We start from the raw sequence: 25,074 nt of genomic DNA on the forward strand, positions 1-25,074 counted from the left end.
GGTCTCTGGGTTTGGTAAAGAACCGAATGAAGTAGTACTAGTACTTAGAGGCACATGGAGCTGTCAGTCACCTACCTTCATCTCATTGCCAAACACCACACTGCTAACCTAGCCAGTAGATAAATTAATTCTAGGATGCAGCATAATCACATTCTCCTGAAAGTGCCTTGTCTTTCCTTTGTTATTTAGTGACAGTCCTAGCATTTTCTTATCTTCCTGCACAGGGGCACTATGGATTTAAAAGTTCTTTTCAGGATGTCATTTAACATATAAACCAGATGATAACTAATAGCATTCTGAAATCATGGGAAGGCACATAGAGCAAATTGAATTTTATTTAATTATCACACAAGGATCACAAAAACAACTCCTCATGGACCACACCAATGAAGCGCTGACCACAGGGATTAGTGTATCCTGAGAAGACTCATTATTTTATGTAGAAATAAAAGCCAACTCTTGTGATTCTCTGATGTCACTAGTATTAGAGGATGAAGTCAGAACTGTGACAACATATTACCATAGGAAAACTATATATAAAAATTGTTAGCACCTTTAAATCATGGTGTTCTATTTTCCTGCTTTTCCCTAAAATACATAAAAATCATATTGTTCACAATCTATAATCGCTACTTATAATGAGATGTTTCATCTTCTGAAAAATAAATACTTATATTGAGATCACTGTGTTTTTCCTACTCTCCATTTTCTGTCAACTTAAACTCATAATTTTTGGCTGCAATAATAAAATTTATTCGTTTACCAGATTTACTGAGAATGTGACAAATGTCTAAATTAAGAACCTTATATTGATGTAGAAGACACCTGACTTAGTAGAATTGATGCTAGAATAGATTTACTAATAGATTTTCTTAGAATGCACTAAATAACATGTAGCTAAAGGATCACTGTCTCTAAAATACCCCCAAAGATAAGTAGTATGTTAACCAGGCACCTTAGAGACCAGCAATGTTTAGGATGCTAGGAGGCTAATACTTGTTCATCATGACTGACCTCTAATTAAGCTCCGTTCCCATTACAATGGAGACAGCCTCGACTTACAACCAGAATTAGGCCCACTCTCCTATCCAAGTGCCACTCAAAGGAGCAGCTAATACTGGCAGGACAGTGTCATAACCACCAGTAAGTCCAGGTCTGTTGACAGAGGTATCTGTCCCACTCAGTCCAGCAGCCGTTCAGTCCCAAAGTAACACAGAGGCCTATGTTAATTATAAACTTATTGGAGCAGGGTGGTAGTGGCACACACCTTTTATCCCAGCACTCGGGAGGCAGAGGCAGGCGGATTTCTGAGTTCGAGGCCAGCCTGGTCTACAAGAGCTAGTTTCAGGACAGACTCTAGAAACGACAGGAAAACCCTGTCTCGAAAAACCAAAAAAACCTCTTATTGGCCAATTAACCCAGTCTACTTACTAACTCTTATAACTTACATTAAATCATAATTCTTGTCTGTTAGCCACTTAGCTTGGTACCCTTATCAATGAGGCATTCTCATCTTGTTTCCTCTGTGTCTGGGTGACAACTGCACATTGAGTCTTTCCTCTTCCCAGAACTGTCCTGTTCTGGTCACCCAGCTTTTACTCACTTCCTGGTGACTAGCCAATCACCTAGTTTTTATTAAACCAACAATACTGACAAATCTTTACAAGGTATAAGACCATTGTCCCACAGCACTTCCTCCATTTTTTTTTCTTTCAAAACAAAACCTTTGAATCTAATCTCCATTGTTTAGCTTTCTTCCTATTATCCATAATAACTTGTAACCAAATCTATAAACAAAGAAAAATATCTGTAATACTAAATATCCATAATAATTAAATGGCATCAAGATAAGATACTGAAGATGTTTCTGAAGATATCCTAAGGAGGGATTCTTCTGGGGCATTCTTCGGGTCATTATAAGAGCCTTGATATTCTCTATTCAGAGTGGCTATTTTTGTAGGCAGAGGTCTGGAGTGCTCTATTTTTCTCCTTCCTCTTCTGTCTATTACAGGTTGTCATAGAAACTCACGTTCTCAAGTCCAAATGACCCAATATAGTTCAAACAGAGCAAGTGTGATGACAGCGATAATTTCTCCTAACACATTAGAGCTACTCAGCAATGCATCTCGGCTATTAAAGCTGTTAACTTCAGAGGGAAAATCAACTATCATGTCTTGCAGCTCCTAAGGTCTTACCCTCCAGAGACCTACCTTAGGTAAAGGCTTGGCAGGTTTGCAGTTCAGTCCTCCCACAAACTCAAAATTAGGTAAATATGGACGAGGGAATTCAAAGTCCCAATATGTTCGCATCAGCCAAATCTCAGCTTTCCCCATAGTCTCACATAATGTGGTGGGTCTTCCTGGAGAGTACACATAATATTGCATGGAGAAAATTTGCACTCAAGTTTGCCAAGTAAAAATGTATCCTACATTTCTTTACTAGCTATTGGAAATAAAACTTACATCTTCTAGGATGCTTATCATGGCAATATTTTAAAAGAGAAGGCGAGAAATGAAAAAGAGCCAAACCTGGGAAAGTGAAAGAAAGACAATATGCAAATACTATCTCCAAACAATAAAGCAATAAAAATATAAGTGTAGTTATAACTGCGGATGAATTCCACAAAGATCCATTTTCTCCAGTAAGTAGCAGTAGAGAGATTATTTGCATCCTCTAAACTATTTGACACTCTTCAGTTGTTGTAAAGTCTCTAACTAGGAAAAAAGTTCTATTATGCACAGGGTCATAGTCTTGCTTTCAGCATTATGTTAGATGAGTACCATTTTGCAAATGATTTATCACCATTTTCATAATCAGGAAATCTGGATTAATTCTCTCAATACAATAAACTTAGAGATGTGAGATACAAATATAGGGTTGCCAATACCTCTCTTAACATTTACCGTTAAGAAAAAATAATGGGCCAGGCAGTGGTGATGTATGCCTTTAATCCCAGCACTCAAGGGGTAGAGGCAGGTGGATCTCTGTGAGTTTGAGGATAGCCTGGTCTACAAAGCAAGTTCCAGATCAGGCTCCAAAGCTACAGAGAAACTCTGTCTTGAAAAACCAATAAATAAATAAATAAATAAATAATGCAACTAGAAAAATATTACATACTACTTTCAAGAGCCTTTTAGAGAAGACATCTATATTATAAATTACTAATATTAACTAAAAAGAAAACATTTTCTGAAAGTGAGAAAATAAATACACGATGAAAATCTATTTACATAAACCTGTTGATCTTGTGCAAGCAGGGTAGATATGACTTTCAATGGTCACAATTTAGCATTGGTTTGAAACACGCATGGACCCACACAGCCTAATCATATAGCTATGTAGCAAATAATCATTGCTCAAGGATACTGAGCTTGGAGTTTCCAGGCAGTGCATTAAAACCATCTCACACCTCCACCATCAGAGTGTTTATATCCCTTGCTTGCTTTACCTTATGAGTACTTCTAGCCTTTAAGATAATTTCATGAGGAGAATTTTAAATGATTAATATAACAATTACAATAGTTGATGAAATTAATGTGAAAGCAGCCATACATGGATCTTGGAGATGACACAGTTGGTATCATATTTGTCCCACAGCAAGATTCTCTGGACTTGTATTCTTAGAGGTCAATAAAAAGCTGTCAGTAGCCCAAGCCTGTAATCTCAGTTCTGTGGATTTACAGAGAAATGAATACCTAGAATTAATTTTATAACCAGACTAGCCAAATCAGAATTGAATTCCATTGAAAATCAGTCTTAATAATTATGGTGAGATTGTTAAGAGAGAACAGTCAATGCCCTCCAGCCTTCACACACATCCACACATAGCACCATAGGCATGCACACATATACCCACACACACCCAAGCAGTGATTCATGGTTATAAATATGAAGCCCATAACAATAAAAAAATTTGATTAAATATTTATGCTTGTTAGTAAATAATTTAGTAACTCATACTTTTAATGTACTAAGATTTAATTCAGAAACATCGTATGAGCCAAAGGATGAGGGAGTTTGCTGTGAAATTGCAGTTCCTAGTAATATCAGAAAGCTGCAGTGTAAGTCTTATCAACAAGAGTACTCACTCGTCAGCTGAACACGGACAACAACCATAGACATGCCTAAGTGGATAGGGGAAAGACCTGGAGGCCTCAACCATACACAAAGAACTGTTGGTAATGCTGAAAGTAGCAGAAATAGTCTTTCCCAGAGAGGAGGATTCCAGTGGCATAAGTGGTAATCCTCTACCAAGCTGTCAGCCCTGAACACATATTCAAGTAACATTATACAGATCAAGCATACTGTATTTATGTATTTAGAAATACAACAGGCACAAGCATATACATATGTGTATACTATATTTAATGAAAAACAGATCATAATTTTGAGACATAATCCATAAGCATATGTGCCTATGATTTACCAGCAGACATTCAAATTGTTTTTGTGTCCTAAAAAACTCCATGGATCCGGCCGGGCGGTGGTGGTGCACGCCTTTAATCCCAGCACTCGGGAGGCAGAGGCAGGTGGATCTCTGTGAGTTCAAGGCCAGCCTGGTCTACAAGAGCTAGTTCCAGGACAGGCTCTAAAAAAGCTGCAGAGAAACCCTGTCTCGCAAAAAAAAAAAAAAAAAAAACCTCCATGGATCCAACTGTCTCTGCCTCTAGTGCTACGATAATAGGAGTGTGTATTGGAGGATCTGTATCAAACCCTCATACTCATAAAGCTATCCCATCACTGACTAAGCAATCTCATCATCCCCTTTGTGATTATTTTCATTTGTGGAAGTATTTTTAAGGTAATCAACATATCTAATGATTCGTTAACAAAACCTATCCAAATAAACTAATTACCAGTCTAAAAAATAAAAAAAAAACAATGCACAAAGAAATTAAAGATGTGATTTAAGTATAAGATAAATAATTTGATACTAAAATTTAAAGATGACTTGATTTCTTATAAAAGTAAAAACCTTCCATTCTTTAAACTAATGTTTTGTGATATAATCTGTTGCCATGACAAAATTTATTTGCTAAGTAATAAATTAAGTGTATAAGTTTAGTTAGTTAACTTTTGGAGAATAAAATTTGATTTCAGGAAGCCACATTGGTTCTGGGGTGATGGGCTTCTGGTTATCTATATCAAAGCACAGAATCATCATGACTATAATGTTTGCAGAGGGGAAAGCAGTCACTCTAGAAGACAAGGAACAAAGATCAGCATAAGGAAGAAGAATTGCCACACGCACTCCTGGAAATTCACAATCATGCGTGTCATACTCCTGACACTCCTGCTCCCTTGTCCGTTAGGTGTATAAAAAGACTAACCACTTCAGCCTTAAGATCTCCAATCCCTCTGACACACAATATAGGATTATGAATGGGTTCACTAGGCTACGTCTTTGTGCTCAATTCTGTCCCCTGAAAACAGATGTGTAGTCTCTAACCACAGTCAAACTTAACTCCACTTTTCCCCATAGGGAATAGAAGAATAACATTATAATGGAAACTGTAGGAAGTGAATACTTTACGAAACCTCTTATGTTCAGAATAATAATATAAAAATAATGCAGTTCTTTTCTTCCACTATCAGCTTATTCACACTGGGTATTGATAACACTGCAAAATTACCTAATTGCTAAGGGAAGTTATTACATAGTACCAGTTTGGGACATTGTACTCCTACTTAAATATTTCCTGTTCAGGGATGTTTAGTGATATGGCTCAGTGGGCAAAGGTACTTGCCACCAAGCTAAAGGACAAGAATTCAGTCCCCAGCACTTGCTTGGCAGAGGGGAAGATGCCCTACACAAACTGTTGCTTTACAACCTCCACCTGCACACCATGGCACAGGTACACACAGAAGAAAGAATAAGAAGTTTGGTAACTTGAGGAAAACAATGGACTTAAGTATTTAGCAAACAACTTCTCAAATGGTCGGATTTGTAAATCTAGATCGTTATCAGGTAAAGTAAGAAGCTGGGAAATTTCTATTTACAAAGGCTGTCATGAGCATTGTACTATTTTTATGACTTTAAGAGGAAAGACATAGGTCATACCAGAGGCCACATGCTTTGAATTTTTTTTCTTTTTAAATTTTACTTTTCCGAAATAGGGCAAGAGCAGTTTTGGAAATATTTTCAACTAACCCCATATGGTTTGTGCCAAAAACATTTAGTTATTCAAGAAAGACTAGAACTTATAAGTTTACTACATCTAAAGATATAAAAATGCACATTAATCTTCTGGGCTCCAGTAACCTCCCACCTAGCGTGTGTGTGTGTGTGTGTGTGTGTGTGTGTGTGTGTGTGTGTGTGTGTGTGTATGTGTGTGTGTGTGTGTGTGTGTGTGTTCTTTGAAAGTTTCATGTAATCTGCCTTGATCATTTTTACCCTTTTCCAAACTCTTTCCAGATCCATCCTCTTCCACACTCACCCAACATTTTGTCCTTTTTTGTTTTTAAATCCTTCAAGATAAATTTGTGTTGATTTAATACACTTACATTAAGGCATTGTATTCCAGTGGAACTTGTAGAGTTATTACACTCTCAGAGAAAACTCCCTTTTCTAGCAGCCAGCAATTGCCAATAGCTCCGGATTGTGGCTGGGGTTTCATGACTAGCTCCTGCCAGCAACTCAGATTCGGTACATCTTTGGCTAGCACAGGCTTTGCCCATATTGTTGGAATCACAGTGAGCTCATAAGTGTAGGTGTCCTATAATGTCCAAATGATGACTTTTCTTGTAGTCATCCTCTACTTCTCTATGTATCTCTGTGTATGTACATATAAAGCCTTGTTGTCTCTGCTTGCCTCTCTATGTATGTGCATATGAGGTCACCATTGCCTCCGCTTACCTCTCTCTATGTACACGTGAAGTCATGTACTGCTCTTCTACGTCTGTCTGTGTACATATACATGAGGTCAACCTCAGATGTCATTTCTCAGGTGCTGTTTACTTTTTGATGTCAGTGGTGGTATGGGGTCTCTCAATAACTTGCCAAATGAAATAGGCTGGGTGACCAGCAGTACTCCAGGGAACCGGTATTGCAAGTATGCACAACCATGAACTGCTGGTTTTGTTTATTTGTCATCATTGTTGTTTGTTTTCAATATATGTTCTGGGTATTGAACTCAAGTTCTCATGCTTGCACAGTAGATACTTTACACACAAAGCTATGGTGTTACCCCTTCTTTTGCAGATCTGTATTAATTAATTTTAGGTACTGATCGTCATGGAAATGCAATTATGGCTCTGACATTGAAGAGGTAATGAAGAGTATAGTCTAAAGTATGTTCAGCCTTGAATGCTTATTTGTATATAATATTACATATTATGTAATTTTGACTGTAAGCTGTAAACATTATATTTCTAATTTGTAGGAAATTATTAGGTGCCTATTTTATGCTCAGTAAATATTACTTTATGCAAATGAAACAAGAGGTAAGGAAGAAAAAGAAAAGAATAGAGGGAGATAGAAAAGAGCGAAAAGTGTGTAAGAAGATAATGTTTTACACCTAATTTCTGAAAGAAAATGCCACTGGCAGCATTCAGTATTAACCTGTGAACTAATTAATCCCCCTGAGTACTAACAAATCTGGAGAAAAGCCATCAGGAAAGAAAGAAAATGTGGAAGGTAAGCTCATGAGCATCAGGAAGAGAATAATATAAACAACCATCTAGAACTGGCTTTCTCAGTTGACATTATTTTATCTGACTGATTTTCATAAGGAAACTTTAAGGCAAAAAGGCTTTAGAAACACAGGGGATGGAGATGCATCGTGAGTAGAGATGGCTAGCCCTCCTGAGATGTTAAGGGCAAATAGCAGACTAGAATGTAAACGTCGGTTTTCCAATGATAGACTTTTATGTTTTCTAATGTATTTTTTGCAGATAAAGACAGACTGGAGAATGGAGAGATTATATGTTATCACAATATTTTCTATTTGATTGTGTGGGTATGTCATAATTTACATTACTAAATGGGGATTTGTTGATGCTTGGATGTTTCTTTGAATATTGTTAAGCTACTGACTAAATAAGAATATTTACTCTCCAGTGGATGAAAACTGCATACAAATCGATACCACTACAACATTCTTTGAAGACTTTTCTTAAACAAAAAAGTAATTAAAGACTTGTAGAGACATACCATGTACATTCACTCAATTGTGGCTCATCCAGCAGGTGGATAACTTTAGCTGAATGAGTAAGAATGAAGGCACCTGCGGTCATCATGACACAGATGTTGAGACTCACCTAGAACTCTGCTGTAGTATGAATCCCATCTTCCCCAGTAGGACTGAAATATATAGTCCTGCAGAGGATAAGATATGGTGTTCTTAACCCTTTCACCAAAGGACATCTGGTCAGTGAGCTCTGACAGGGCTGCAGGTACATAAGAAATAGGTGCTGGGATTTTCCCACAGTGCCTCTCCACTGTAAAGGCTGGAGAGAAGCGCAATGTATACACAAACGGTATTCCCAATTTCAGAGCAACCAGGTCGCCACAAATTGTTACTGGGTTGGCTATTAACACATCAAAGCCACGGTTCTGAAGTCTTGACATTAGTGTGGGATTGTTTAGTACACCATTACAGATCTGAATGTTTACTTGATAGAAAGTCTCGAGGAGCTTTCCTAGTTCTTTGTAGAATGTCCACATGGTGAGAGGTGTTGGCCTGTGGTCTAGCCACAGGGCGATCATGTGTTTAATTATTTCATCTATATTGCTTTTCTTGTAGGAAACTGGAATCTCTTCAAAGTGCATAAAGTCATCAGGACTGGAGTTGATGAATAACGTTTCTGATGTAGCCAGTACAGTCACACTGTGATTTCGTTGAATCAATTCTTCAAGGAGGATTTTAATATTTAACCAATGGCTGCCATCTGTAGGCCAAATTAGCACATTCCCGCTGAGGACAACTTCAGTCAGAGCCAAATGAAAAACTTAGAGCTGGGAAAACTTCTTAATCATGGTGGAATCCACTGTGGGAAACTGGCTACTGCGGGTCTTTTAAGATCAAAAAGAAAAGTTCAATGTATTTAAGAATATTTCAGGTAAAAATAATATTAAATATGATAGTCTAGTTACACCCATTCATATATCAACTGCTATATAAATTAAGAAGTGTAAAAAGAGCAATGGGTTGCTTCCTGCTGCCCATCTAGCTGTACCAAAAATAATTACATGGAAACTGTATTCATTTAAACACTGCCTGGCCCATTAGTTCTAGCCTCTTATTGGCTAACTCTCACATGTTCATTAACCCATCTCCATTAATGTGTATTGCCACTTGACTGTGGCTTACCGGCATGAGTTTAACCAGTGTCTGTCTCAGAGAGAAGAGCCATGGTGTCTGCCTGACTCTTCTTCTTTCTCCCAGCATTCTGTTCGGTCTACTCCACCTATCTAAATTCTGCCCTATCAAAAAGCCAAGGCAGTTTCTTTATTTGACCAATGAAAGCAACACATAGAAAGAAGATCCTCCTACACCAGAAGTCCCTCCTACACCATTTCCCCTTTTTCTGTTTAAACAAATGGGAAGTGAACTACTGCTCTTTTTACAACAGATTGGTGGCCCAACGTGGCCAATTAAATACACTTAAAAACCTGAGAGAGCCTAATTTTAAATGCAGAAAAAAGAGAGTTTAACACAGCTTTTTGCTGTTTGTGGGTGGCGTGCCGCAGAAAGAATTTCCTGACTCAGCAGCCTTATTAAAAAAAAAAAAAAAAAAAAAAAGCTGCACCATTTTAAAACAAGGCTTCCTGAGTCCATCCACTGGTGCAAACTCCCGGCTATGGAGCATTTGAGGGCCCACTCTCGTTGGGAACAAAGTAGCTGAGACCATGCCCTTGACTCAGCTCTTCCTGCCTTGGAAGATAGCTAAATCAGGCTTGCTCAGAGGGAGAGCATGATGGATTTCTGCCACCATACAGAGAGATGTTTCCAGGCTGTACAGTGCTCTGCATGGCAGATTTGGCTGTAAGTCAGATAAAAAACTCATTCTCAGAGTTAAAGTGCTGAGTGTGGCTCCTACCTGGAGGCCGGGAAAAAAAAAAGCCATGCAGTTTTAAAATGCAGGCTTTTGGGCTATGCTCCTAATGTGACCTCTGGCTCCTTTGGGAGACAGAGCATTTGAATGGGGTTTTGTAAGTAAATTGCTACAGCTTGCTTGATGGCAATGTGGATTCGCTGCTGTGTGCTTGGAACTGTGCATACGTCAGGGGCACCAAATGGCTCTGAGACAGAAGCAATCTGCCATGCTGAACTGTGCTGATTTCAGGCAGGAATTATTGTAATTATCATAATAACAGCACAGTTAAGGTTTATAATGGGCAGTAAACAGTTGGTACCATATTACCTCTATATGGTGCAACTTAAGTTTTTAAGAAGTGCTTAGCATTTTAAGAAGTGCTCCTGGACAGTCAAGAATTACAGATTTACAACAGGAGAGATTGAGACATAAAAGACCTCTAAATGGGTCATGGTATTAGACATACATAACCTTGGGAGAAAGAAGAAAAAGAATATAGAGAATAAAGTTAATGCCTTAAAAAAAGGGTAAAGACTATAAAGAGACAGAGTACAGATAGTGATAGATTAAAGAAATAAAGGAAAATAAGCCATGTAAAAATGGAAACTTCACAGAGAGTTTGGATTCTGTATATTGTATTTTCTTTCAGTTTTTTGACTGTGAAGGAGCTAAATACAGAGAGACATTTCATTGTGTGGTCTGCTAAGCTAATCCAACATGTGTATTATAAATCTATCTTGACTTCAGAATTTGGATCTAAGGATATGATGCTTTGGAAAAGATATTCTTTTGATTTACAGAGGATAAGACCCTGTGGATTGCTTCTATCCCAATATAATATGATAGACCACACCCTTCTGAAAAGTTGCTGTGAACACCCTCAAAAAATTACTTCACTCAACTGCCAACTGAGATAAACCTGACACACAATATATACCATAAAAGACATAATTAACAGCACCCCCATACAGCAGGAAGAAATTTGAAGAGAAATAACTACATCCATATTCCCAGATATTTGTGTAAATGTTCTTTTACATTTAAAGGGGATATGCTATAGATAAGAATAATTTGCATTAGTATGGATTTTAAGGTCAATTTTGTTATATGTATATGTATTTCTGATGTTGATTAAGGTATTGTGATTGTGTAGTTCATTTAAAATGGTAATGTACAATGAAGAAATATAGGTTAATAGATAATCATCAATAAGTCAAACTTGTAGTCATGTAGTTAGATTTTCTAGATATATAGAGGTATATTTTCAGTTAGATAGGCATTCTTCATATCTTTCAAAGACTACAGAATATGGCATTTCATGTTTTAATAACTTAGGGCTTTTCATGACACTGAGACACATCTGCTCCTGGCAGCACCACCTACTTCAAGAGAAAGATGGGCATTGAAGAGGCTCTTTATGTAGTTGGTTAGCCATTTGTGCAAGAAACTGCTCTTGCCTGGACTGTTGCATAAACTGGATACAAAGAAACTGCAGAGAGAGGACTGCTGAACTTGCCTAAATGTGAGATGGTCTTTCAGGGGACCTGATTCATAAGAGAGTCTGTGAGACATTCTGCATGATACAGAAAAAAAGTGACTGAACTGTCACTTGAAATTTCCTGCTTCATGAAAAAGTCTGCTGGATCCTATGGGCCTGTAGGCCAAAGATTGATTCCCCAATGGTACAGAGGAACTTTGGGTGACTGTCCAGGCAGCGATATGTCTCTATCATTTCTAGAGTTTTGGAAGTTGCTTACTTCTTGTTTACTTAGGAATATTATATACTTCTGGAGTCTTTGATGGAGTTGAAGAATAGATAGATAGTTATAGTTTTTCATAGTTAAGATAAAAGATAAAATAAATATAAATATTATAACTATAATTCTTGCTTGATAACTGTTTTGTTATATGTTATTTTACTATGTTAAAGTGAAAGCCTTTCTTTTTTGTTTAAACAGAAAAAGGGTAAATGAAGTAGGAGGGTGATACAGATTATAAGAATGGGATATATCAAGATGTAAGAGTTATCCAATAAGAGGCTTGAACTATTGAGCCAGGCAGTGTTTAAATGAATAGTTTCTGTGTAATTATTTTGGATAACGCTAGCCGGGCAGCAGGGAGCCAGGTAGGAATGCAGCCCGCCGCTCCTCTTACAACAAAGAAGGAACTTACATAATTGAACTTGATATGTATCAACTTGATTATAGTGTGGGTAGAAATGAAATCTAACCCAAGTGTAATGTAAAGAAGTTATAAAATGTGTGCGTGTGTTCTGTGATGCCAGATCCACTTCATAAAATCATGTGTCCTCAATATAAGCTATCTGTATACATTATCTTTTTAGATTCTCCAACATTGGATGTCAAACATTATTTCCTTCACTTCATTGAGAACTGTAATTGAGTCCTGAAACTAATATGACAAAGTCATCCAACTTGGAGTATATTCATAACTTTATTGACTCAACTGCCAAACATTCATTATCATTCACATTTAGGAAGAAAGCTGAAAAACCTTCTATTTATTAGCTATTTCCCCCAACAACTACTTTTAGAAGTTTAAATTGATTGAATAGTAGGGTAAGCTAGTAAACATTGTGTAGAAGATGCCTCTTTTACTCTGAGTTATTTATAATTGCTTCTCACCTCCTTGTTACAGGCTTTTCTTTTTCTACATAATGCAACATTTAATCCAATTCAAAACACAGTTCCTTGAAGGCTGTTGAAACAGGGTCTGTTTTACCTCTGTGTAGGAGACTACACAAGAGGAAGCCAAAAGTACAGTAAGCCCCAATCAAAAACATTATATCCTTTGAAGGTTTGAAGATGCTGGAGAATTATCTGGACCTCTCAGCCTCACTTTTCTTGGTGTAAATGAATGACAACAGAACTAATTTGTTAGATTACTTTGTAAGTTAGCAGTCTCTGTAGAGCTACCATGAAGGCTGCTTCTCTCAGAGGAATGACACTATTTAAGATTTTAACAGTCTATAAAAGTTCCCATGTTAGCAGATTAAAGAGTCCAATGATTAAATTAGTGATCTAGCTTTTGAGATGGGTTTAGAGGTACCACCTGAAGTTCTGAACCAGTCTGAACCCAGCAAAGGTAGTTATATAATTTTGCAATGTCAGACTCATTACAATGCTATTTATTAAACAGAGCCATGAAAACAAATAATATAATCAAGAGAATAAAACCAAAGCTGAAATATGGACATTTAGCATGCTACATTAATTCACAATCAGTTACTTTTGAATCTTTAAATTCCAGGTTCTTTAGTAACTGAAGGACCACAAAAAGGGAGAAAGAAAAGCTGGGAATGATGCACTGTTTGAATTGTGACTTTTATAATTTCTGAGGAGGCAGCTTCAGTTTGGAGAATGCTGTAGTACTTTGCAGCCAATTCAGTTTTGAATCACAGAAGCCAGATGAGAGTGTGAAATATCTCATATTGGTGTCCGTAGAGAGTGTCATTGGCAGCACCACTAAATTACTTGGGAGTTTAAAACATGAAATTTTCAGTGTCAGTTTTTGAGTTTTAAATGATCCTTGCTGGGCAGTAAAATAATTTTATTATGTAGTGATAAAGAAATACTGCATTTAGTTAACAACAGATGCATGCATTTATTTGTTCAGAAATTTTACTTGGATGGTAAAGAATTTATCTTCATGAGAATTGCCTTAGGCTTCTGATATATTTTGATCCCTAGTTTCATATACTACCAAAATATTTCACAATTACAAATTAAAATAAAGTAAGTACATTTTATTTATGGATATTTGTAGGTATTATATGATGAAGTTAAATTTCCATAAATGGAAAGAGAAGAATTTTTTTTGTCAAATCTGTCTGATTTAATAATGAAAGTGGTACTTGGATAGATAAAATTTCTTATTAATTTCCAAATATTTCTTTTACATTAATCAATTAATCTCCATGAGTACATGGTTCAAATAAACATCTGAATACAGCATTTAGTTAAAATAGTTTTGTTGATATTTCAAATTTTTCAGTTAATTTTTATACATAATACTATACTATATAATTATATATAATATATTATCTTAAATATACAAAAGATGCTCCTTCAAATTCCAGCTTGTTTTGTAGTGGTCAGAGCATAAAACTTATATTAATGCATAATGGATTTTATATATTCCACTGTTATGCAATATCTGTATTATTTTCTCTTTAAAATATTGCAAAAATTTGGTGGCGTTTTTTGAAAATAGCATAAAAATAAACATAAAATTTACCTGTTTTAAGTTTAAACAGTCATATTTGAAATATGGAGACCCTTGTTTTATTTTCAGCTAGAGACTGTTTGGAGCAGTCTCTTAGAGCTAGAAAAGATATCCCAGAAACAGATCTCAGAGATCAGAGAGCCCCAGAGAACTATATTCCTTAAGGAATAGTGAATGACATAGCAAAAACATGGGTAATTAATCTTCATGCAGCAAATTAGGAATAGCTAAAAGACAGAATTACAAAGTTTTCAAAAACCTAAAAGAAAATATCTAAGAATGTTCAAATAAAACTATATTAAATAACTGATAAATTTTTATCTTAATTTTAAATTGGATGAAAAAGTTCTGGAGTCTGCTATGGTAATCCCTCAGCATATTCTATTTTGCTTAAGATTATTTTGGCTATTCAGGGTTTTTTTGATTTCATATGAGTTTTAATTTAGTTTTGTTTTTCCTTTTTCTGAAAAGAGTGTCATGGGGATTTTTATTAGGATTGCATTGAATCTGTAAGTTGCTCTTGGTAGCATGGTCTTTTTTACAATATTAATTCTACTGATCCATGGGCATGGGGAATCTTTTCATCTTCTAGTGTTTTTTTCTATATCTTCTGTCAGATATTTACATCTTTTATTAAGAAGTCTTTCAGCTCCTAGGTCAAGTTTCTTTGATATATTTTTGAATCTACTATGAATAATAGTCTTCCATGATTTCTTTTTCAGATTCTTGTTATTGGTGGGTACTATATTCTATATATGGCAACTTATATTTGTATGTCTACTTATATTTTTATGCTGAACCTATTGATCATTTTATATTTTCTGATGGAATTTTGGGGATCTCTTATGATATCATCTGCAAATAGGGATAATTTAACTTTTTTTCCTTTTTGTGGTCTTTTAATTTCCTGCCTGTGTTTTATTGCTCTAGCTAGAGCTTCAAGTACAACACTGAAAAGAAACACAAAATTTTAGTAGACTTTGTTTTGTGTTTTTGGCATTTAATTTGATGTTGTCCATGAGTTTATTATGTTGAGATAGTCCATACTCAACTGATATAACTGCAATACACTCTACAACTAAGCCTCAGTGAAAATAAGAGAAGAGGAGGTGGGAAGGTTGTAAGAGCAAGGGATTCAGGACCCCTGCTGCTAGGCATTGTCCCTAGATACAACAGGGTAAATGCATCCATGAAATCTCACCAATATGGTTGCCTAAACATTCTCCTTCTGTTCCACAGCAAAAATCTGTGTGAAATATAACATAATAGTTAGAAATGCTAATAAATGGTCACCTGAGTCTAAGGTGATGTTGAGCCCTGGGCTGTATCACATGATATTGAATGTTTCTAATTGAGAATGAATTTGGTAAGCATTTTTGGTAGTCAGGTAGCATCTGAGACTACAGGTTTCAAACAAAGTACATCAGAGCCAAGAAAATTTCTATGACTCTCAACAACACCGACATGTTTTCATATCAGTCATAGTAGTAGTAGCAGTAGTGTTAGGGCAGAAGCAAGCTTGTAAGATTGCAGAATTTATTGACTAGTATTTTAATGAAAGTTTTATAGGTCTAAATTAAATTATTCTATTCCATTCTATGTATTCTATCCTAACCTATCCTGTCCTTTCCTTTCTTTTCATATTCTATTCTAACCAGTGGAACCAGGTCCAATAAGTGGAGAACAAATTCAAACAGGAGAAAAGAGTAAACAAATTGGAGTAACAAAATGATAATAATTGAACAAAATATATTCAATGAAGAAAGTTTTCTCCATACAATATTAACAAATCCTGATAAAAAAAGTGTATTCTACATTTTGGTCAATTATTTCCTTTAGGATGTGTCAAAATAAGTCAATAATTTTTTTTATTAAAGTGAAGTTCACCACGTATTAGGGACTCTTCTTGTTACAGTGCCAATTGTCTGACTAAGAAATTGAAGGGAAAACCATTTAGACACATATTTTGTGAATATTGTTCCATCACAGCAGCGACTTGTCATTGTACCACAGGAACTTGACATTGTTTCCTCATATCAAATAGATAAAAAAATGAAAAGATAAATCTGATTCTCATCTGACTTAATTCTATTTTCCTCATAAAATCAAGAAACTTGTCCATGGGATGGTGCCATTCAGGGTGTGTTTTTTTTTTGCCCCAACACTCTGAAAAAATCTTCAGAGATGCATAGACACCTACCATCATGTTACTCTTCCCATTTTCTACTATAAAGAAGCTCTCATATCACTATTGGACCTAATAATAATGAAATAAGCAAAATTTGCCTCAAGATCCCTTGCTAGTGTGCTCTTGAAATTAATATTTTTGTCCCATTTTTTGTTGCTCATTCTTATATGAAGCATCATTTTGGATTGAATGAGACATTCTTCTTTACTTTTAAACTTTTTGTTCATGAAGAATTTGAATTAATATTTAGAGTTTTGTTAAAATTCTCTTCTACTTTAATTAAAACTGAAAATATCAGTGCATGTTGCTGTTTGTTAACACTCAGGGAAGAATATTTTTCTCACAATGACAATCAAATCATTGCAGTCCTATTTCTGTTAGAATTTTATTATGAAAGTGTGAAAAAATCTTGCAAGTCCCACATTATAGACGTTTTTTCAGAAATAGGAAATTTTGAAGGACTGTCCTACTCTGTCTCAGCAACATTTGACAGTGGCTTTTCTTTGTGTAGTGCTTCTCCACAATGGACAGCATATTGGTAGCAAGCAATTTCTTGCCCTATTGGCTAGGTTTTTTTTTTATTAAAAATTTTCATCTCCTCCCCTCCTCCTCCCCCTTCTCTCCCCTCCCCTCCACCCATTCCAACACTCCCTCCCTCTCCAGGCCAAGGAGCCATCAGGGTTCCCTATTCTATGTTAAGTCCAAGGTCCTCCCAACTCCCCCCCAGGTCCAGGAAGGTGAGCAACCAAACTGACAAGGCTCACACAGAGCCCGTCCACGCCGTAGAATCCAAGCCCATCACCATTGTCCTTGGCTTCTCAGTTAGCCTCCACTGGGTTTTTACACAAAGAAAGAAAACTCCATATGGAATTTTTCAATGTCCATCATTCTCTTCTGAATAAATATGTGTTGCCAGTAGTAGATGTTTTGCATGTTCAGAAAAGTCTAAATTATTCAAATATTTTAAATGTCATATTCTGTCTGTCTTTGAAGTGTTTGCAGATCATCTATCTGAAATATATTTCTGCATTACATTAAAAACCTAACTAACATGATTATAAGTTTGAGAGCAATGGGTAACTATTAGCCTGTGTTTCTTTATTGTCCTAAATTGCTTTTAGGGACTAAAACTTCATAATGCATAATTAAACAAACTATATAACTATGAGCTGTATAGTTAATACCATAAGTAAAATAGGAACAGATATACAGTATAAGGGTAATTACATTAATTTTGTTTTACTAACAAAAGTATCTAAGTCAAAACAAAAACACATATGCAGTATAAAATATAACTAAATTTGTATCAATATACAAAAATCCATAACAATGTAAAACATTTAAGACTAGTAGTTGCTCTTTTAGTTTGAAAATAGGTTCAGTAATCTATCTTTTTATTTCTATAATTTCTATACCCTTTTTTTCTTTTCAGAATGAGATCCTGAAACTAATCTCTATTGTTTATACATATTTTTCTCTTCATTAAACAATAGCTACTTGTAACCAAGCAGTCTTTTAAATCAATCACTGTAATAGACCATCCTTTAAGTAACAAAGAAGGCAGGGAAATTCCAGGTTCTAGAAATCCCATCAATGGAATTACTTTATTTTTTTTTCTTTTTTTGTTTTTTCGAGACAGGGTTTCTCTGCAGCTTTTTTAGCCTGTCCTGGAACTAGCTCTTGTAGACCAGGCTGGCCTCGAACTCACAGAGATCCGCCTGCCTCTGCCTCCCGAGTGCTGGGATTAAAGGCGTGTGCCACCACCATCCGGCTGGAATTATTTTATTTATCCCTCTCAAATCTGTTAACATTCTTTATTTTCCATATTTCTTTTTAATGACAAATAAAGAAATATAGGAAAATTCTCAGTACTAGTTGATTTTTAATATGTTGAACATTTAGCTGCTCCTGTACCAGTTGTTTTAATATCTGCAGATTTTTTTATGTTAAAGGCCATTGTTTCATGCAGACAACAATTTTAAAAGTAGGGCTGTTGGCTCTATGGAGAGGTCACCAATTATTGAGGCAAGTTTTTGTGCAATTTGAAAACTCTGTGACCACTCTAGGGAATAACTCTTAATATTTTTTCTGACTCTTTTTCACTGTTGTAACAAGTTCTTTGTTACTTTGGCCACATATGGTTTTTTATTTTCCTCTTATCTTTCAGGCTCTATGAATTAGACCCATCTTGTGCTTTGTTTTAACTCAGACAAAATTTCAATCCTTGGAAGCTGAACTTTTACCTCCTGAAGAAGCCAATTTGGATGCAATGATTTTGGCACAATTATTGCTAAATCTGCCTCTGTGGCTACCAAACCTCAATTTTAAGGTCATTTATTTGTATTGTTAACTTTAGTTTTTGACAATTTATAGAAAATTTTCAAAATATTCCTTTTATAGTTTCTCTGAAATTTTTGTTTTAACTTTTAAAGCTGTTTTCCTATCTAGAGCAATATATATTTTTTTCAACGGGCATTTGGTCCTTTAATTGTCCTCTAGAAGAGTTTCCCCTATGATGACAGGGAATGATTGAGGCAAATATGTCATTGTGCCTCTGATAGGCCCCCAAAGGCAATTTTTGCTGGCAAAGATATACCTTGTCTGTCCCTTGATGTTCTACATTCATTGGTTCAATGTCATCCTTTGCTGTACCTCTCATATATTCCAGAGGACTGCGACTTTCTGGATGGATTATTTTAGATACAAAACATTGTTTCTAGTAACACCCTGCCTACAGTCTTTTTTAGATAACCTTACATACCACAATTAAGCATCTGACATTTTGATGTTGTTAAACCTTTGTAAATCACTTTTTAAAATCCTAGTATCATTCTTATGAGAATCAATCTTGACTGTGTCTCAGATCCATTTTTCTGTGGTTTCTGATCTTGTCTTCAAAGGCTTAGTTACCCTTTGCATTGTAAATTAGTGTTTTCAAAAGCCAAGATGTAATTAATATTTGTCTAGATTCTCGATTTGTTATTATCTTATGTGCAGTTGAAGTAAATCTTTGTAAATATCAGTGATGCCTTTTGAGGGGAGGCTCCTGTGTAACTTTGATAAAGGACTCAGATATCTTTCTAATTTTTCAACTTTGTTCCAAGAATTTGAATCTGTTCTATGGCAAAGGACTAAGGTGTGTTGATCATATAGAGACCATCTTTGTGCAGCAACAGCATAATCACCTTTTCTAAGGAATTGGTCTTGGGAAATTTTCATACCTGCTGCCCTACTTCGTTGTTCCATGGTCCCAGCCTCATCTTCTCATCAGGTCCTCCACTGTAATTGAGGATCAGTTCTAATACTGCTGTAAAAAAATTGTTCCAATCTCATGGAATAATTTTGTTACTAATTGTCCATGAATTTAATATCTGCATCACTAAAGGTGAATGTATAACATATGAGAATATTGCATCCTTAAATCCCCTCAAATCTAACATTTCCGTAGGAACCCAGGGAGTCCTTACATGCCCTTCAAAATACCTGTCATTTGGTAGTTGTTCTCGTTAGGTGACTGAGTAAGGTTAATTTTTTGGTAACCTTCGGCTGCTACTCTCTACTTTCATAATGTAATGGTGGTGTTTGTTTACCTCTAAATCTCTTTATATCTGAAAAATTATTATCTGTTTTAATAAGTTTTTTATAGCTTGTAACTTATCAGTCAGAATTGTAATATTTTTAGTAATTATTTGTAGGGCCTGTATATTTTCAGTAGTAACCTTCTCTAAGGTATATTTCTTATGAATAGCAAGTTTTTTTTAAGTTTGCACTTTATCACTCAACTTTTAATATTGGGCACAGTTATCAAATAATTTTTAGGTATAAAATCTGAATTACCATAGTGATAATAATTATGACCAACATTATCTTAACACAGCTAAGTTGTTTATCTTTTCATTTAATTTTTTTCATTTGCATCATCTCCAAAATAGCACTGAACAGGACCCGGATTCCTTGCAATGTGATATTTAATATTTTTAATATGGGAAATATTTTAAGATAATACTTTTCCCTTTTAAACATATTTTAAATTTATTTTGATTAATTAATTAATTAGTTAATTAAATTAATTAATTGAACAGACCAGATCACAGTTTAAAAGTTCCCAAGTGTTCTACCAATTCTGATGTTGATCTTCTGAATATTTGGTTGTGTAGATGTAGTGATGATGTTTGATCAGCAGGTGGAGTCAATGCTCAGAGTGTTGAGTTTTATGAAGGTATTCAGATGTAGTGTCAATTTTTGACCAGCTGGTGGAGGAGACACAGCACCAAGGCAGCTCAGGCACAGCATGCTGAACCACACCAGACCAAACTGGACAGAATGGACCTGGGAAGGGAACTGCACACCACAGCAGATTCTGTTCTAGTGTAGAGTGCCAGTAGACCTTGGAGTCTTTGCCTGGGAAGGCAGAAATGCAGGAAGGCAGATTAGAAGGGGAATGGGGAAAGGTTGAGGTATGTGTCCTGGACCTCTCACTGCTAAGTTGCAACGAGCAGCAGCTGTGCTCGGCATTGGAAAATTGTGCTTCTTTGCATGGTCAAAAAAGACATCACAGGCCAGCCTGGTCTACAAGAGCTAGCTCCAGGACAGGCTCTAGAAACTACAGGGAAACCCTGTCTCGAACCCCCCCCCCCCAAAAAAAAAGACACCACAGTGGGTGCCAGATGAAAACAATTAATAAACAAATCCCATGCACAAAGGCAGAAAAAAATTTAAAGTAGAAGAAAAGCTTAGATGGAGCCAGATTCCTGTAAGCATACCGCACACACACATTTGTTTAACAGTGTGAAGCCCTATCCACGTGTTTTTTCTGCGTTACATTATCTCCATGCCATTTTAGTTCCTTTAGCATTAGAGTTGAACTCCACCCTGATTTATGACCTGTTACTAGCTGAGTGATCCTGCCTTAAGTGGTGAACTTCACCTTCTAATTGAAGAAAATGATCTCCATTCCATGACCTTCATATGACTCCTGTGTCCAGTTACTGACTGGATTGGGGTTGTGGGAGAAGTTGTTTCTGATGTTAGGAGTTGATGGAGGAGTGTCTATGTGTTACTTTCATTATTAATAAAGAAACTGCCTTGGCCCTTTAAGAGACAGAAAATTAGGTAGGCAGAGTAGACAGAACAGAATTGTTGGAGAAAGGAAGCAGAGTTGGGGAGACGCTTCAGGCAGTCGCCATACGCAGTTGCCATGCTTCTCCTCTCCGAGTTGGACGCAGGTTAAGATCTCTCCTGGTAAGCGACCACCTCATGGTGCTATACAGATTACTAAATATGGGTTAAAACAAGATATGAAAATTAACCAATAAGAGGCTGAAACTAATGGGCCAGGCAGTATTTAAAAAAATACAGTTTCCATGTAATTATTTTGGGTAAAGCTAGCCAGGTGGTGGGACGCAGCGCGCCGCTCCATCTACAGATTGGTTGTGGCTTCTGTGGCAAGGTCCTCATATGACCCTGTAATATGATTCACTAGCTGAACCTAAAGACTACTCTTGAGGAGCTTCTGGAGAGAGATCATGAAATGACTGTCCTGGGACTTCACAATATCACCATGGATCCAAGTAAACATTGTGCACTGCAATTTGAGGATATCCTAGATTCATTTGGGAATGAGACTGCTAAGAATTTGCTAAATTATTCCTTATACATAGGTGTGAAAGTCATTCCAATCCTGTGCACAAATATTAAAGGAAAGAGAAAAAATGAGATGGACCCAAGCTCCCATGAAAGTACTTTGCTGCCATGCATTTCACAGTGTGAGAACCCCAACTCCATACTCCTTCTTGTTTCACCTTCCACATTATCTCGATGCCATTTTAGTTCCCTAAGCATTAGAGTTGAACTCAACCCTAATTTATGCCTCATTCCTAGCTATGGTGATTCTGGGTGAAGTGGTGGACATAGACCAGCTTTCAGTTGAAGAAAATAATCCCCATGACCTTCATATGACTTTTGTGGCCAGTTACTGACTGGATCAGGGTTGTGCGAGAATTGTCTCTAAATTTAAGAGTGATGACTTATGAGAGCCCTAACCCTCATCACATCAGCATCCTAGCAGGCATTCAGCACAAAAAGTCAGGGGAGCTGCATGGGTTCAGAGTGTTTTCTTCTTCCTCAGAATGAGGAAAGTGTGGACTGACTTGGCCCAGTTCATAAGATATTTTATAATTTTGATACATCATTTGTCTTTAGCTTGTCTTCTTCTATTTGTCTAGCTTTATTATTTTCATCTAGTTTTCCACCTGACACTCATCTGGTCTGCCTGCTACCATTGCATTATTAATTTTAAAATACCATATTTGTTCCCACTTTTTAAGATGCTAAGAGGAGAATTGTTAAACTACTGAATCTAGTTCCTTCTAAAAATTTAAATGATTGTAATCCACAGAAGAATGTTCTGTGGGTTCTGTATCTTGACTTCTATATTTTAGTAACTCAAGAAGTTAATAATTAAATTATTTAATGTCTAAATTGTTGCTAATCTAAGGAGACAGTCAATCTCCATAGAGCAATTTTAGGAGGCACACCATGGCATCTGAGAAGGGGGCTGTGGCAGTTTTTCTGCTGCAGGTTTTGTGTGTGTGTGTGTGTTGTCTGTGGCTTCTGCCGCAAGGTCCTCATGTGACCCTGTGATACGAGTCATTGGCTGAACCTAAAGACTATTCTTGAGGAACTAGTGGAGAGAGGGAATGAGGTGGCAGACCTGAAATTTCCCAGTATCATTATGGATCAGAGTAAACATTCTGCACTGCACTTTGAGCATATCATTGTGGTATTTGGGAATGAGACTGCTGAGAATTTGCTAAATGATTTTGTCAGCATAGCGGTGAATTTCTTTCCAAAATTCTCATTTTGGTGAACAGTAAAATCTTCTAAAGATTTATTTATTCATTTGACTGCAAATTTGGAAGAGATCTGTAGGAGTGTAGTATACAACCAAACATTCATGAACAAGCTCTGGTACACAAAATAAGACCTAATGGTTATAGACCCCATCATTCCCCATGGAGAGCTAGTGGCCGAGGTCCTTCAGGTCCCTTTTGTGAACACCCTGAAGTTCAGCATGGGACACACCATAGAGAAATACTGTGGCTAGCTTCCAGTTCCACTCTCCTATGTACCAGTTACCATGGGTGAACTATCAGAATATATGACCCTCACAGAAAGGGTGAAAAATATGATATTGTCACTGTTCTTTGAATCTGGGCTCCAGCAATATGACTTTACACTCTGGGATTCGTTTAACAGTGAAACACTAGGTAAGAGACTGCATTTCATGCAAAGAAAGTTGTTGTATAGTATTTTAAATCTTAAAATTTTTCTAAAATTATAAAAGTAATACATTTGATAAACTTTTATATCCAGATAATACTCTACAAGAAAAAGTAATGAAATGTTTACTGATAACTAAATGGGAAGCACTATGAACACAGCTTGGTATTATTACCATGTGTTTATAATCATTAAACTATTGGGAGGCCTTGCTGGTCTAATGTTTCAGTCTACCATAGCCAGCTCTCTCCAAGGATGCTAACATGGAGGACTCTCTCCCAGTGAAGATCACCCCCCACTCTACCTGCCATTATTTGGAGAATGCCTCTAAGTCTGGAATGGTGATCTTATCTTAAAGCTCTCCCTAGCCTGGATGTCTGACTTACAGTGAAGATAATAAGGACCACAATTATTGACAACTCTTAGAAGATGTTAGTAAGAATTGTGTCTGAATTGATCCCGAGGCATCTCTAAGATTCCATACTGCTCTTCTGCGCTAAGCAAGCTCCTGCTTCAAAATAAGAGTTTAATATCTTAACTGGCAATACAGGAAGACACATCCATAAGAGTGGGCCGTTTTGCCATAAAACCGCTGTAGGAGCAAGTTTTGTGGGAAATATATGTGCTTGCCAAGGTTGGTCATAATTTACATAATGTACCTACTGTTTTGTATAACATGCTCTACCTGGGAGAACACCTGTCTGGCAGCTTCTGAAAGCTGTCTATTGGAATTTGGATCCCCTTTAAAGATTTCCCTTAGATGCTCGAAGTCTCCTGAAGGACACCTTAAATAAGGTCTCAGCCATTGGATGTCTCCCAATAACTTTTGGCAACCATTTAGGGTCTTTAAACCATCCTTCCTTATTTCCAATTGTTGAGGTTTAATTCCTTTGGGGTATAACATATAACCTGAATATTGGAAAGGTGAGTGCCTCTGCACTTTCTCTGGAGCAATAACTAAGCCTGCATGGCCAAGGCTCTGCTGTAGTAGTCCATATGTCTCAAGAAGAGCTTCTCTATGGGAAAGCAGGATGTCATCCATATAATGGACAATATAAATCTATGGAAATTGATCTCTAACACCTTGCATAGCCTGAGCTACATACTTTCTGGCACATGGTAGTACTGTGCCATACCCTGAGGTAAAATGCTCCATTGATATCTCTTCATTGGCTCTCTGATATTAACTGAGGGGACACTGAAAGCAAACCTTTGGCAATCTTATGGTGCTAAAGGGATGGTATAAAAACAATCTATTAAGTCTAAAATGATTTTATGGGTGCCTTTTGGTATAGCTATAGGAGAAGACAGCCCAGGTTGTA

At 36.5% G+C, this 25,074-nt stretch overlaps 1 protein-coding gene across 1 annotated transcript; it reads right to left on the reverse strand.

Annotated features, from left to right (window-relative positions):
* Positions 1 to 570: 570 nt before the first annotated feature.
* On the reverse strand, positions 571 to 8,977 carry LOC119806347 (UDP-glucuronosyltransferase 2A2-like). The gene is given in 3 exon segments (XM_038318051.1): positions 571 to 588; positions 2,196 to 2,359; positions 8,260 to 8,977. Coding segments are annotated over 3 exon segments (900 nt in total).
* Between the last annotated feature and the right edge of the window lie 16,097 nt (positions 8,978 to 25,074).

This window comes from Arvicola amphibius, chromosome 1 (genome assembly GCF_903992535.2).
Source record: "Arvicola amphibius chromosome 1, mArvAmp1.2, whole genome shotgun sequence".
NCBI classification, from domain to species: Eukaryota; Metazoa; Chordata; class Mammalia; order Rodentia; family Cricetidae; genus Arvicola; species Arvicola amphibius.